Source organism: Coffea arabica, chromosome 8e (assembly GCF_036785885.1).
Source record: "Coffea arabica cultivar ET-39 chromosome 8e, Coffea Arabica ET-39 HiFi, whole genome shotgun sequence".
NCBI lineage: Eukaryota > Viridiplantae > Streptophyta > Magnoliopsida > Gentianales > Rubiaceae > Coffea > Coffea arabica.
This window is the reverse complement of record NC_092324.1, coordinates 37,524,347-37,540,515: the sequence shown is the minus strand read 5'-3', so window position 1 is coordinate 37,540,515 and position 16,169 is coordinate 37,524,347. Positions and strand designations below refer to the sequence as shown.

General features: G+C 33.4%; 1 protein-coding gene across 1 annotated transcript; it reads left to right on the top strand.

Annotated features, from left to right (window-relative positions):
• Positions 1-9,567: 9,567 nt before the first annotated feature.
• Positions 9,568-14,995, top strand: LOC113703350 (peroxidase 18-like). The gene is made up of 4 exons (XM_027224689.2): positions 9,568-9,798; positions 11,044-11,223; positions 11,349-11,514; positions 14,324-14,995. Exons 1-4 carry the CDS (start codon positions 9,577-9,579, stop codon positions 14,737-14,739), a joined length of 984 nt encoding a protein of 327 aa, XP_027080490.1. The 5' UTR covers positions 9,568-9,576; the 3' UTR covers positions 14,740-14,995.
• The last annotated feature ends 1,174 nt before the right edge of the window (positions 14,996-16,169 follow it).

Genomic DNA, 16,169 nt, shown 5'->3' with positions numbered 1-16,169 from the left:
AAAAGAAAGCGTTCTGCTCGGACAAGCGTGCGTGGTCTTAGAAAGAATGTTTGCAAGTTTAGTTGAAAGATCGTAGTTTGAATTATATGGAGATTAATGGAGAATTACTGTTGATCCTCTTTAAAAAAAAAAACGTTTGATTGTCATTCTTATTATCCCCGCTTTCCTTTGTAAAAATCTTAATAAAAGAAATGAGTGAGTGTAACTATTGCTGTACCATGTGTTGTTAATGAAATAAAACAGTTTCTGTACATAGTAATGTTCGTGTTCTACTGATTTCCTCTATTTTTTTTGTCCATCTCTAATTGTTTCTTTTTTATTTTTAATTAACAATTGAATTGGTTGATCCATATATAAAAGGGTCAAAATTCTGTTTTATCTCTTGTTGGATGACTGTTATTATAGGTAAACCAATCCTTTGCCTCACGAAATGCATACATCCAATTGGCAATTCCCGCACAATTATGTTATTTTGCTCAGCCATTCTCCTTATGCTTTCCTTCTCCTAGTTCTAATTGTCTATAACAAAAGGGAGGAAAAAAGGACTAACTACACTTTGCAATCCCTAAACTATATGTGTTTTGCACTTTGCCCTTTAAGTACGAGTTGCAGTAATTTTTTTTTTTTTTGGGAGCAAATGTCAATTTTATTGATTTGCAGTAAAGCTTTACACTGAAGACTACCATCTCCTACTTCGTCACATCTGCCATTAGTGAGTAAAACACTATTCAAACAGTAGATAGTGATTAACACGACTAAATGATCAGAACATATTTACACAGCTACTCCTGCAAACCAATAAAAAAAATTTTTACAGTAAATTCTTGTTTCCAAAATAATGCAATAACTTGGATACAATTCAGTTTAACTGTTCTTTTGCTAATGAAATGATAATTAATTAAGAACCCTTTATCTTTTCAATTATTGAAGCTGCTACTCTAATGATAGCTAGCAGAATACAAATACACTTTTCATAATGAATTTGACTTTTATTTTGCTCTTTATATTGAGGTAATAGCCAAATATCAGATAAAAAAGAGAACGTGTCACGAATTGAGGGCTAATCGAGAAAGGCCAAAGGCTTGCAATTCAATCAACTAATAAGCTGATCGTCTTTTTAATTGTAAAAGGGCCGGCAAAACTTTAGAATAATTGATGCTATTGAGCTACCTTACAAGAAATCAAAAATTTGAGATAATATAATATTGATTCAATTGATAGTTTAGGTGAGTAATGCTAATCACATATACTTTAGGAGCACAATTTGAAATGATCTAAGAAATAACAAAAGGAAGAGGCAACGACTTTACAGACCAAGTCTTTCTCAACCCAACTTTGCTCTCAACTCAACTTTTTACTCAGTGCTGTTTTTTAATCAACAATTAATTAGTTATTCATATAGACGTTAAATCATTGCTTCTAGTCATATAGATTTTTTAGATAGTAGATAAACATGATTTTCCCTCTTTAGTTGCTTTCTTCCACCACAAAATACTGCTCCAAGTTTAGATTTCACGATTAACTACAAAGGTAGCCTCTTTTTACATTTAGTTTGGAGCAGTGGCGGAGCTAGGAATTACAAAACAATATAATAAAAAAATTTTAATTAGAAATTTTTTTTATAACAATTGGAGGGGGGGGCAAAGTGAAAATTTTTAACAATATTTGGGAGGGCAAAACAATGTAATAAAAAATTTTTTACTTAGAAATATTTTTTTTTAACAATTGGAGGGGGGGCGGTTGCCCCTCTGGTCCCCCCCCCCCTTCCCTCCGCCCCTGGTTTGGAGAATGTGCCTCTCGATTTTGTTGGGTGACTTTTTGAAGGATTTGATTTAAATTGATTTACTTAGAGAGTCATAATTTTGTTGCAAAACAAGACAGAATAAAGTCTACTAACATTATAGAAATATTATATATTTTACACTAAAAGGAAGAAAATACCCATTATTAATTTTGAATAATTCGTTTTTTGCTTTCTTCAATTTTTTTGATCTATTGTTAGCTTTTTATCTAGTTCGCATTTGCCAATGACAATGTTCATACAAATTATTGAGCTCGTTCATGAAAGAATTCTAAAGATGGCGCATGAGAAATTTCAAATTTGACTTTTTGATTGGATGGATTGATTGGGCAAAATCTACGACAATTTATTGATAGAGGTATGTGAGATAAAATTGTGTTTGAAGAATATGTCAAAAAATCTTTTGAATTTTTTTGTAGAAGAAATGCAATTTAAGTACCCAAAGTTTGGCCCATATGTCAAACCGGTCCCTAACATTTCTAGCAAAACAAATTTCACCCCCATAGTTTCTGATGTTATGTAGATTTAGGACAATTTATGAAAATTCGATAATCCTAAAGGATAGAATCAATGTGCCATTAGTCATTAGTTTGACTTTGTATTATTCGTCCCTACAGTTTAGAATTTCGATCAATATGGTTCGTTAGTTTTCATCTGAGCATAGTTATGGTTTTAGAATAAAATAAAATAGGAATTGAATCAAATATATGAAAGATATTGTTCCTAAATCCCTATAAAAATCTCTAAAAGCACATTATATTGGCACAAAATTATCCACTAATTGGTAAGTTATAATTAAATAACTAGAAAAATAGTATTTTAATACTTAACTTAAATCTAACTATTATACAACTTATTGTAATAATGTGGATGTAAGTTTTAAATGGTTAGAATTAGAAATTGCGATTACAATAATTAGTGATGATCAGTCATGAGACAACTAATATGGTTAATAGTCCTAGCTTTATGTATCGATTTCACGTAAATCAAGTGACGATCATATAAACAACTTGATTTGCCCTAACAAACTGAGGCTAAATCTAGACTGAATACTCAGTGCTGATGAAGATATGTACTAGTTTTTGACCCGTTTGCTTGTCGCAAATTTTGCTGCATGTTTACACGATCAAGAATATGATCATGAGCATGTTCATGTTTTATTTCAGATACGGTCAATCCGTTTGACCATAAACACATTCATTTTATGAAATGTTAAGTTTGGTTGCCAGTCAAAACATGACATGCTTGTGTTACGTATATCAAATGATTATTGTCTCATGAATCAGTATTTGTGTATTTGGCGAATTCTTAAGCGATTTAAAAGGATACATATATGTTTTGGATTAATTTTCTATACGCTGACAGTGTATATATTTTCACTATTTGATACATGACACAAAATTTAAATTTGAATTTGAAATCCAAATTTTACATATGTGTAATGCATCCAACCGTAATAGTATATACAATGTCAGTATATATAAGATTTACTCATATATTTCAGACACCAACTTTGAAATATACATTTTTAAATTAAAAAAATTGGCCCAAATATTGGTTTTTTTTCCTGTGCTCTTTTAGCCCAATCCATCCACTTTTCGTCCCATTAGAATAAGGAAAGGCCATGTCCATGCCCAAATAGAATTTCAGCCAAAGAAAAGGAAAAAAGAAGCGATTAATAGTGACGTGGAAATGAAATTAGCATTGTTCTTTTACACTCTAACACCCAGCTATTCCATATCTTCATGGCTCCTTTTCTTATAAAGTAGTGACCCCTAATTTGAAAAACCCTTTTCTAAAGTGTTATTGGGCCATTTTCAAAGTTCCATTGTAGTTCCTCTCTTAGTTTTACTTTTTTATTTTTACTTTTTATTATTATTTTACTTTATTAAAAAAAACCCTCCAAAAACTTTAGTTTTCAATTTTATTTTTAATTTTTATGTTCCAAATTAAAAATGAGGCACCACACACACACATATACATATATGTACACATTATCGGTGTGACGACCCCACTTCTCCCAAGGGCGAACCCAAGGGTATCGGCGGGCCGCCTGCCTAGCTCGCGCCAGGACTCAAAACCTAAAGTAATAAAACTAGATAAATCAAAAGAGCACTATATACAATATATACAAACCCCAAAAATGTTCTAATTACATTCTTCAAAAGTACCTGCTCATACTATTACATCCTTATAATTATAACCAAAACCAAAGAGTAGACCCTAAGGAGGGTCCTTATACAAACCACCACAACAAAAACAAACATCCTAATTGTCCAACTATTACAAGCAAACCTAACTATATTAGTGTATGTGTCAAAAGTCCCCGCGTCGGCCCTTGCTAAGGAAAACAAAAGGAAAGGGGTAAGCTATATGCTTAGTAAGTAAACAGGGGCAAAAGCGTAAATTTCACGTAACAACAGTTACACAGTAAGAGTAAAGCAAAAGCAGAAAAATAACATCACATAATAAGGATACGGGTGGCTCCAAAGCCAATTCATGTGCCATGTATGATCTCCTGCCGACACTCCGTCGACCACAAATAATGGTCCGTAGAACTCCACTTGTTCTCCCACCGTACACCTTATCATCCTCTCTGGCCAGACACCTCACAAACTTGCTCGAGCGAATGAAATTGAGCTTGGTTCACAAGCTCGGATCACAAACTTGGTCCACATAATCGGTGAACCGGATTCACAAACTTGGTGACCTCAAACCAGGTTGGACTGACTTCGACCAAGCCCTAACCGGCTCGAATAGTCCATCTAGGCCATGAGATCGGGCCCCAAACTCACAAACTTCACAAAATTTTCTCAAAAGTCACCCCGAGCCACAAGCTCAAGGGGTTTAGTTCCAAAATGAATCATATACATGTGCCATGTACAAATATGTGCGTAAATTAGGGTTTAGGTCGAGTGCGATAAAGTACACCCTCGCCTAGGTACCCTTTTCATACATATCGAAACACATAGGCAACTAACACATAAGAGCGGCCTGAATACTTACTCAACGAACAAAAGAGCAAAATTTCGAAATTTGTGCCGCGAGGAGTAGCTAGTAGGCCCCACCGGCTCCACCTACCTCACCACCGTCTGAAATAGAAGATTGCGTCACATAATATCATAAACGGCTACTAATATGCCTAAAACAAGCAAAACGGCAAAATCGGCACATACGAGTGCGGAAACGGCATACGGAAACGGGATTGGTAACCTAATCGCTTTGCTGTCAAAACTGTTTTGAGCCTAATTGAAGCTACAAGTGTCGGATCAAGGTACATGAGGTACCGTTGCGAAACTAAGAGGAAGGGTTACAGTTTTCATGAAGACACCTCAATCCAGATCTAAACGGAAATAGGTCGAAAGTACAGAAAACCGTTCCAGGAATTCGCACTCTAGAGTAACGAACAGGGTATGTTTGCTGGACCATAACTCCCAGCTCACAAATCTAAATCAGGAAATTCCAAAGGAATTAGAAAGCTAAGACATAAGGCTAAAACTTTGATGTTTTGGCCAAGACCTGAATCCACTCAGAACAGAACGAAAATTGAGTGCCAAAGCACCCGTCAGAACTGTCCAGATTCAAGGCAGTTCTGACGATCGATCTTGTTTTGGTCATAACAGGAGCTACGGAACTCGGATTTCGACGCACTTCATACCGTTTCGAAGCCAAAACCAAGATCTACATTTCTTATGAAGGAGTTGACACCCAGGTCATACGGGATCAAAACGAAAAAATGCACGGTCAGAAGCTGAAATTCAAAACGTACACAATTTCAGGGTACAAAACAGGTGCGAGTGTTTTGGTCATAACTCGAGCTACACAGATCCGTTTGATCCAAAATTTTGCAGATATATTCAGGACTTAAGAGGATACAATGTTGAAGAAGGCTACTCAGTCCAGTTTCTATTGCAACCAGGTCAAAATTGCCATATACTACCCCAGAACCGTAAAAACAGGCTCACAAACCGCATTCTGGTTCAAACATCATAAGTCAGGCTACCTAAGTCCAAACCAAGTGATTCCAAAGCCATACGAAATCTAAGAAATAGGGCTACAATTCATCAGAAGACCTCAACAACAAATTCTTAAGCATTCCCAACCAAATTCACCAATTACAGTCGCAGTTCTCAAGTTCGGGTAAAAACAGGACAGTAAGGGTAATTCTGTCTTTTCTCAAGCTACGCTACTCCGATTGACCTGAAATTTTTCAGGCATCTCTAAAACATCATTCCCTACAACTTTCATGTTTTAACAAAAGGCTAATTTGGCCTCTAACTATGATAAACAGTGCCAGGCAGAAAGTAGAACTTTGAAACCCTAACTTGCTAATTTATCTTCCAAACCAGAAATTTGCCGCAATTAACTACCATTCACACCAACTAGCTTCATTCTCAATCATTTCCAACCATCATACATGACCACATAATGTTAATCATAGAAATAATCCACCAATCACACTTATAACAACCACAAGTCATTAATTAAACATCATTAGATAGAAGAGAGGGTTTCCATAGTCACTCACCTTATCAACACAAGAAAAGAGACCACTTAGCACCTTAAGCTTCCAAACAACTTCACTAGTCACCTCACAACTACTAAGAGAAGGATTTTTATGGAGAGTTTTCGAATTTAATCGGTTGAAATCGAAGATTGAGCAAGATTGAAGCTAAGAAAGTGAAGAGGTTTTTCTTTTTTCTCCTTGGAGAGTGGCCGGCTATAAGGAGCTAAAAATGAAGATGATTTTGGTAATTTTTTTGGGTTTATTTGGTCAATTAGTAAAAAAGTGAATAGTAGTCAAAATTGTAAGGTTTAATCATATGGTGACACTTGTCACCCTATTTAATACATACATATCCTTTTGTCTCTCTCCACTCTCACCCATATAACAACTTTTAATTATCTCATAACACCCGGTAAATTAAACCCAGTATCCAAAATTTAACCTAATTGGCCGAATTTTACCGAACTTTCCGCGCTAGTGGGTCCCACGTCCGATATATGTTCTTAATTTCTCAAAAACTAACTGATACTAGAAAAATCATCTAAAAACTATATTTACTCAATAAAAATTATCTGGGGAATTTTCTAATAAAGAAAATGTAGAAAAAGGCGGGCGATAAATAAAACTCCACTTAAGCTTTCTAATATATTGTAACACTAGAGGTTTGCTAATCTAGAGTTTGCTAACCATTTCAAACTAATACATAAACTAGGGTTTTCAATCTTAACCGAGATTAGGGTTTCCTCCTTAGCCCTAACCCTAACTTCACCACACCGAAATAATGAATAACCCTAATATCAACTTACGAACTGATTGGGGCCTCACAATCGGTATTATCTAGCAAAACACAGAAGTTAATTACTTTTCATTAGATGCATGTTTTCTCAAACCATGTTATTTCCTGTTTTTCTTCCGTTAATTACTAAGAGTTAGTTTACCTGGATGGTGATGAAAGCATGATGTAGTGAATGGGTTTAGGCAATACAGAGGTCGACTAGATTAAAATGCTTATTCATGCTAAGAAAATATGATTACTTGTTTCAGGATTATAGTTCATTTTGAGCATATGGGTTAACAGACATTTTCAAATTTTTCTTTGGTCTTTTAGAAAGTTTCGCACTTAATTTATTGTTCTTGTGTTTTACTATAAAAAAAATTGTGAAACTTTGCATGAATTATGATGTCTTGTATTCTTCAGCAAGACTTGAGGATAAAAAAGATTATGGATATGGGTCTAGTTATATTTCTTTTGTAATTGCACCTTCTTTTATATAGAGAGAAATATTCCGCTCATTTTACGTGATAAGAGGAGAAAATAAGCAAATTATTGTTGGAAAATTATAATTTGACTATATTAAATGGATTAATCTTTTCTACACTAACAGTGTATACACCGTCAGCATTATATGAATGACAACTATGCGAAATTTGAATTTGAAATTTAACTTTTGTACACATGTCATGAATCTAATAGTGATAGTGTATACACTGTCAGTGTATATAAGATTTACTCTAATTAAATCCTTAAAAATGGCTGGATAGCATCTGAGCATAGTATAATTAAAAAACAATTTGAAAGATAAATCCACCATGTTTCTCTCCTTCTTTTAGTGTTACCAACACACACACACACACACATATATATATAAAGACACACGCATACATACACACACATGCACACATTCCCATGTAAAGAGAATCTCTACTTATTAAAAGAAAAGCACACCCATATTTACATTCGAAAAGATACTGACAATATCCAAACATTTTTAGGTTTTTAAAAATAATTTCACATTTTAATTTGTTAGTAATAATTTTGTTAATTTTTACCCTTATTATGTGAAATAAGTGGAAAATTACAAGTATGGGATGAAATATAACTGGATCCATATGCGTACATATATATTATTATTTCGCTATTATGTTTAGAATATTGATTTTTTTAACTATTATTTGTCCTGTGTGTTATAAAATATTGAGTTAACGAATGATTTTGATGACAGACAAACAAATTGAGATAAAATCATGTCAAAGAATAATGTGCAAAGCACACTATACCTTAAAGGGGCTTATTGTAATTGACACCTTAAAGGTAACATTGTCGTTATACAACATTAGATTGAACTAATGGTTTTGAAGGTAAAATGATAAAATAACAATATTAGCGATTAAAGTGTAAAATTAATTATACTTAAGGGAGTGTTTTGGTAACTAATCCTATTCTGTATTATGAGTGTCCCATATTTTACCAATTATGCTTATTCAATGGTTAGAGCATGCCCATCAGCCTAGGAAGTTGTCACGAGGTTATTAGTACAAAAATTAAACGCAACCTTCTCTACTCATGTAGGATAGAATTTAGTCTTCTCTTTTAGGGACTAGAAAAATCGTTGGGCTTCAATAGTGATGGTTCAAACTTGGACCTCCTTTCAAATGTATCATTCTCGATTACCTTCCTACCTTTATTCATAGTTTGATCCCTTTGTTAAAGGGCTCAACCTTAAGGTAATTTGCCCCATTTAAGCATCCAAAATACCCTAAGTGTTTATAAGAGTACTTAGCAATGAATGGAAATATTGTCTAAAAATATCCTGCCTTAAAAGCTTATAAGTGGATATTCAACTCTAAAAGTTAAAATCAGACAATAGGAAGCCTTTCTTTCTCCTACTTAGTCTAGTTCGCAAAGCAAAAGATATTACACGAAACTAACTCTGCTTTTGAAGGTGTTTTACTGAAACATAAAATATAATTGACGCATTTTAAGAAAAATCTGTTCATTTTTGTTTAAAGGAAAAATTTGATCCTTGTCGTTTCCAATATCATTAGGAGTTTTATTAGAAAAGGGAGGTTTGGGAATAAACAAAAACAAGTTCCTCTATTTTATTTTGTTCCAAATTCCAATAATGGTCCTAATAATTCCTCGTCTGACAGTCACAAACATTAGCTTCTAAGTTACAAAAACCATTAGTAAATGTTTGCGAGGTACGAGCAACTGGCATTCACCCATCTCTTGCAGTGAATTGAAGACCAACCCATCTATCCGCCAGCAATTTCCAAACGAAAAAGGTTGATCTGACAATACCAACTTCAAATTAATGCCGCTATAAATGATGTACAGTTCCAAAGATTCAATACATGTGGTCATCTCATTTCTCCCTCTTTACTTCCCTTGGACTTTTTTCAACCTGGTTTGAAAAAAACTAGCTATTTGAAGGATGCTATCCCCCCAATTGCCAAGAAACAAAACTTCCCTAGAAAAGAGTGGCTTATGGCAGAAACACTTCATATACCTTACCACCTTTTAACCTTTGTTTTGTTCCATTTAGCTTTGTTTGCATCTTCATCGTACAGCCTCTCTTTTGACTTCTATGCAACTTCTTGCCCTACAGCTGAAATAATAGTGAAGAATACAGTAAGAGAAGCTTCCTCTTTGGACCCAACACTTCCTGGAAAGCTTCTTCGCTTGGTTTTCCATGATTGTTTTGTGGAGGTAAGCCTTCTCTCACCTCATGTGTAGTGTCCTAAAGACAAAAGCAGCACTTTAATTTGGTTGTGTCCAGGGAACTTTCAACCTTCATGGCCTGTAACTTTTTCATTCATGATGTAGTTGCATGATACGTGAAACAATTTTTTTCCCAATTTTTTTATTATTAGAATAGAAAAAAATAGTTCTAATGCAATGTGCAGACATCGGGTATGCTACAAGATATATCTGCAGAAAATTGTTTACTTGTGTAAATTCACATTTTATCAATAATCTGTACATGCAAGTTAATGTTTTTTCTTTAACTGGTTAAGGTAGCATAAACAAATATTGTGCTGTTCTTAAAGTTGGCTCTTTTCGGTTTGCACTTTTTAGGCGAATGACAATGAAAATTTTCCAAGTATGCTCTCAAATTTCTTTCCACACATACAATTTGTTGAGAAAGTGTTAATTACAAGTGTTCAATGTGAGTTCTAGCCAACTAACATGATCTTGTCTATCTTTACAATAATAAAGTCTGTGTAGATAGTTAACACCAATTTGGTGTTAACTTTGTGTGTTTTAAAATTTATACTTATCTCTATTTATATTATATATAAAGGGGTAGGGAGCCTTTTTTGTAAATAAAAAGTTGTCATCTTATGATCTTCCTAGATTACCTTTTAAGTATAACTATCCACTATCATATCTATGTTTGTCTCTCCAACCCATTATCATATCTACCTCTATCTCTCCTACCCACTATCATATTTACTTCTGCCTCTTATGACTGCTCAATGTCAAATAATAGTCTATGTGTACATTTTATTTATGTAAATATCAATTTTCTGTATGTATTTAAAAAATATAAAATCAAATCTCATAAAAAATAATTTCAACAAATATCTTTAAAATTTTTAAAATTTTTATTTATTGTTGCACACACATCGAGTGTGTCTTAACCACTAGTATATAAAATGTATCACATGTAGTGATGGAATTAGGGGGAAACGGGGAAGGGCCCGCCCTCCGAAGTTATATAACATTTATTTTCCTCCTATATAAAATTTGGAATTGCTAAAAATATTCTTTATAAATTTAAAATTTTGACCCGCAAAAATTTAAAATCAGTTTACATACCATATACAAGTTTAGCTTAATTAGCTAAAGTTCACTCCCTTGAGATAATTTTCTAGTTTCCTCTATGATCACAAGACTTGTGCAAAAGCATGTAATCAACATTCTTAGAAGTGGTGTTTTCCATGTTTGCAGGGCTGTGATGCTTCTATACTATTACAAGGAAATGGGACTGAAAGAAGTGATCCAGCAAATTCTTTCCTAGGAGGGTTTTCAACAATTGATTCAGCCAAAAGGGTGCTTGAATTCTTCTGTCCAGGAACAGTTTCTTGTGCTGATATTCTAGCTTTAGCTGCCAGAGATGCTGTCGAATTTGTAAAGTCCAATTACCACATTTTCACTTTAATAATGACCATTTCTTTCTAATTAATAACTTCTTCAATTCTTGATAACTAATTAATGTAATATTGAATTGTCAAACTAATAAAACTGTACAACAGGCAGGAGGGCCAAGTGTGCAGGTTCCAACAGGAAGGAGAGATGGGAGGATTTCTTTGGCTTCAAATGTGAGGCCTAATATAATAGACACAAGTTTTACAATGGATCAAATGCTTAAGATATTCTCAGCTAAGGGCCTATCGTTGGACGACTTAGTCACCCTCTCAGGTAAGAATCCTTGAATGCAAGCACATGATATGTACACACTAATTGAGTAACAAACAACATTTAATAGGCTGGATAGAGAAAAGAATCCGAAGAGGGGCACAATTGAGTACTGAAGGCGTTGTTTTTTGGCTTTAGAACGAGCACGCTTTTTCATATTTCCTCGGTTCCCTAACTTTTTCCATCCCTACGTTCTTTTCTTTAAATCCAAGAAGTTAGATGCATAAATAAAATTTAGTCGATCTACTCTTTTTGTCAACGTCATTTTTTTTCCTTCTTGCATTTTTTTTTAAAATGATAGTGACTTTTCAAAAATCAACACAAAATTTTATTAGTTTTTTTTTTCTATTTTGCCATTTGAAAACGTAAAATTCTTACCAGAGGGGGAAAAAATCTCTTCATGTTCTGATGTACTTTTCCTAATTTTGAAATATGAATGTCATGACCATACTTTAAAATCATCAAATGCCTTCTCATCATCCTACAAAAAAAAAAAAACCTTCCCATCCAACAAAATAATTAAATGGTCCACCAACAATATTTTAATTCCCAAAAAAGTCTCATGGGACGGAGGTAGCATCTGGAAAGTATTTATGCATTGTGAATGCATGCATGCTAGTAATATTTAGGTACATAAATGTTGTCGGTTGTTGTTTGTTGGAGCTTTACTCAATAATTGATGTTTTACTCTTCTCGTGCGAAAAACAATAAATGTGTTTCATTGCACAACACCAAGTTAGGGATGTTGCTGCTGGAGGTCAAACAGATGAGGCTGCAGAGGCATAACTTGCATATACACTTCCAGATGATACCCAAAAAGAAAAAAAATAAAGAAAAAGGAATTCCATCACTAACTGTGAAATGGCAAGGATTAGAACAGAAATTGAACAAAGTTGAGAATCAAAAATGCGTTTGATAAAACTGAAATCTAAAAGTAAAATTTAAAATCTGAAATCTGAAGTTTAAATCCGTTAAATTATTGAATTGTTAAGTATTAAATTTGATACATTTAACTGTATATCACATTAAATGATAAGCGAATAGTTTAGCACTTATTTTTGGAAAAAATTTTGTCTAGAAAATTAAGTGTTACTTAATTAATTCAGATGTTCAATTTTTTGTTATCAAACACATTTGAATATGTTAAGATATAAATCTATTAAATTTAAGTGCTAAATTAGGTTATCAAATAGGGTCTAAGAATTTAGTTGGGAATTGGTGGTAGGCATTAGTTTCACAACAAATTTCTGATCAAATGAAAACTCTTTCCTTCATTGGTGAAAGAGTGAGATAATTTTGAAAAGGGTAAGTTTGTCATGGTATGAATAAATTGCTGTGGACCTAAAATATGTGCTATGGAAAAACAATACCACTAGCTTGGTAGCCCGACCAATCCCTCAAAAATAATCGTCAAGAATATTTCAAAAGCATAAGATTTAGTTCAAGCACTTTGCTGTAAGTTGGGCAAAGATTATCCACATTTCTCCCCTTCTTTTTTGATGAAGAAAGGTGAAAAGTAACCCGGCGAATGATTCCATAAAGACCATTTAGAACATATATAGCAAAATGTGGATATATTTAGCAAGATGTATCATACTTTCTTATCCGTTCAGAGTTCATGATTGTAAGTATCACACTGAACCTAAGAAACAATGCATTATGTATATCAATAATGATTAACAAACACAAGAGTTAGTAGAGCTACATTCACTTGAGGAGGTGCAGTTGCACCCTTCAATTTTTTGAAAATTATAAACTAACCTATGAAAACTTTAGTCATTTTAATGTTGTCTCACTCTTGCCCTTCCTGAATTTTCAAAATATTCCATCTTGTCCCACAACTGCCCCTCAAAAGTGTTAAAATTTCTTATAGTTGCCCTCACTATTTCTAAAATAGAAGTTTGAAATAAAATATTATACTATTCTTATTTTCTTTCTAATAAATATTTTTCACTTAAAATTAAATTTCACTTATATGTCCAACCATAGGAATTACTCCTACATGGGAACCAAATATTTGATAATCACTTAGTTTTGCCAAAAATCCACACACCACACGCTATAAGTTTAATCTAATATTATTGCACCCTCTAAGTAAAGGTCTTAGCTATGCCACTTAGTGCTCAATACTTCATATTTTATTTTGGGTATATCTATTATCCTGGTCCTCCGGGTAACATGTTACTATTATATTTACAAGAGGGCTGTTAAAGGTTAATTACCATATTATGCAATTGAAACCTTATATAAAGCAATTCAGTTAAATTTTTTGCTATTTCTTTCTACAATTTGAAAATTTTTTTTAAGCAAAATGAATATGATAATCATGACAATTTGGGGGAGTACTTGTTTACAAATTTTTTTTTGTCAAATACTTGTGTTGCCACATGGTTAATTTGCTCTGAGCAACTAAGACCATGTTTGATAACTTAATTTAGTACTTAAACCTAATAAATTCAGATTTTAACATGTTCGTATGTGTTTGATAGCCAAAAATAAACATCTGAATTAATTAAGTAGCATTGAAATTTTTAGACAAAACATGTTCCAAAAATTAAGTGATAAGTTATTCATTTATCATTTAATATGATATACATTCAAATATATCAAATTTAGTACTTTACAATTCAGTAATTTAATGGATTCGGATTTCAGATTTTACATTTCAATTTTCAATTTTCAGACTTTAGTTTTATAAATAAGTGTTGTAGCCGCATCACACATTAAAAGAAAAAGGAAAATCTTCTACATCCTTTGAATTTCAATTCTCTCCAATATCTCTATAGGTCCATAAAATTCATGGTTTTCGCAGGGGCACACACAATAGGATCAGCACATTGCAACGCATTCATGGATCGATTCAAAGTTGATTCCAAGGGAAATTTCACTCTTATTGATTCATCTCTCGATAGAGAATACGCGGCACAGCTAACCAAAAGATGTCCAGGAGGGGCAGCAGCTACATCACCTACTACAGACAACGACCCAGAAACACCTAGTTTATTTGACAACCAATACTATAAGGATCTCCTGGCTCACAAGGGCCTCTTTCAATCTGATTCAGTTCTGGTAAGTGATAAGAGAACAATCAGCAAAGTTCAGAATTTTGCAAATAATCAAGACAGTTTCTTTGAGAGTTGGGAACAGTCATTCTTGAGGCTTACTAGCATTGGGGTGAAGATAGATAATGAAGGAGAGGTTCGACAATTATGTGCAGTTGTTAATTAAGTGATAATCAAATAAAAGAGCTTTTGAAATATTTTTAAAATTTTACAATGTCATTGTTTGCATTACAAATCAAATACTCCTAGTTTATACGTTTTTTTTTTTTTTGGGCTAGTTGTACGTAGATTACTTTATGTTTGATTCTGATGAGGCGAAAGAATTTAATTGAAGTTTATTACATTACTATATTTGCTACACCTATAGTATTTTTTTTTTTTAGAAATTCCTAATTGTATGAGATTAAGGTAGGTTGTATCCCGCAAATGTAATAATTCTTATATATTTGGTACTTTTTTAGTTGAATTGGTGTATATGAACAAAAATCACGATTACACCAAAGTTACATGAATTATAATTACTCTCTACAAGCTCAAATGAAGGCTTTGATGTAGAATTGACAGGGTGCTAGGAGCTCTTTGACAGTTTCCCAACTCAAGGAGGTAATTAGATCCCATTCCCCTCTTGTAGTTTTCTCAGTGAAACCAATAAATAAACAAAAAAAAAAAAATTAAGGAGAACGTTAGAAGAAAATCAAACTATGATGAAGTGGCTGTACTTCAGTCGGTAATCAAGTGCTTTAGCTTTCCCTGAATAATAATGTTAGAGTCTATTTGTACTACTTTTAGTACTGAAATGGAAATGTATGATGGTGAAGCAAATTGCACTGGGTGACTAGTGGGAATTTATTTCAGCACAGGACAGAACAATGGAAGGGGGGTCAAGTGAATTGTACTTGGGGACTTTAATGATCTAGTGTTAAATGAAAAGAAATGGGGGGAAGGGCCAGACTTGACTGTAGCTTTAAAGATTTCAGAGAATTCATCAATATTAACAGGCTAATTGACATTGGACCCCCCTTGGACATGGTATAACTAGTGGGAGAATAAGGGAGAAGTAAACGAAGATTAGGCAGAGGGCTAGCAAATCCAGAATGGTTTCAAAATTTTTAAAAACCAATATTTTCCCACGTTGAAACGGATGCTTCTGATCTTTGGTACTTCTATGCACAAGTCTTGAAATCAGGAGGAGAAAGAACTAAAGTTTCTTCTTTGATAATTAAAAGAGCTTAAGACACAGACCTAAGGGGAAAAAACTGTATAGAGTAATGAGGAGGAGAATAGAATGCAGGTTGGCTTTGAGAAGTTGGAGCGAATAAAACACAAGTAAGTTTGTGCAATGTCATTTTTAAAATTATATAAAAGATTTTGGCCAATAGAGGGAAAAAAAGCATTGGCAGACAGATGCTTGACAGTGTTGTGATTGCTCATGAAAATCATTTATTTTTTGAAAAAACTAAAGAAATAGGAAATATGGTTTGGATTAGAGGTGTCAATCACAATCCATATATATTGACCCATCCATTAATAAGTGAACTTGGGTATCCGATGCATTTTAAACGAATTTAAACAGATGACTCAGTTAGACTCATTTAA

What these genes read in the sequence shown, in the direction of transcription:
- LOC113703350 (XM_027224689.2), top strand. Translation starts at nt 9,577, where the DNA reads ATGGCAGAAACACTTCATATACCTTACCACCTTTTAACCTTTGTTTTG. An exon ending in TCCATGATTGTTTTGTGGAG is followed by an intron (nt 9,799 to 11,043) that starts GTAAGCCTTCTC and finishes CCATGTTTGCAG; the next exon opens with GGCTGTGATGCTTCTATACT. An exon ending in CGACTTAGTCACCCTCTCAG is followed by an intron (nt 11,515 to 14,323) that starts GTAAGAATCCTT and finishes TGGTTTTCGCAG; the next exon opens with GGGCACACACAATAGGATCA.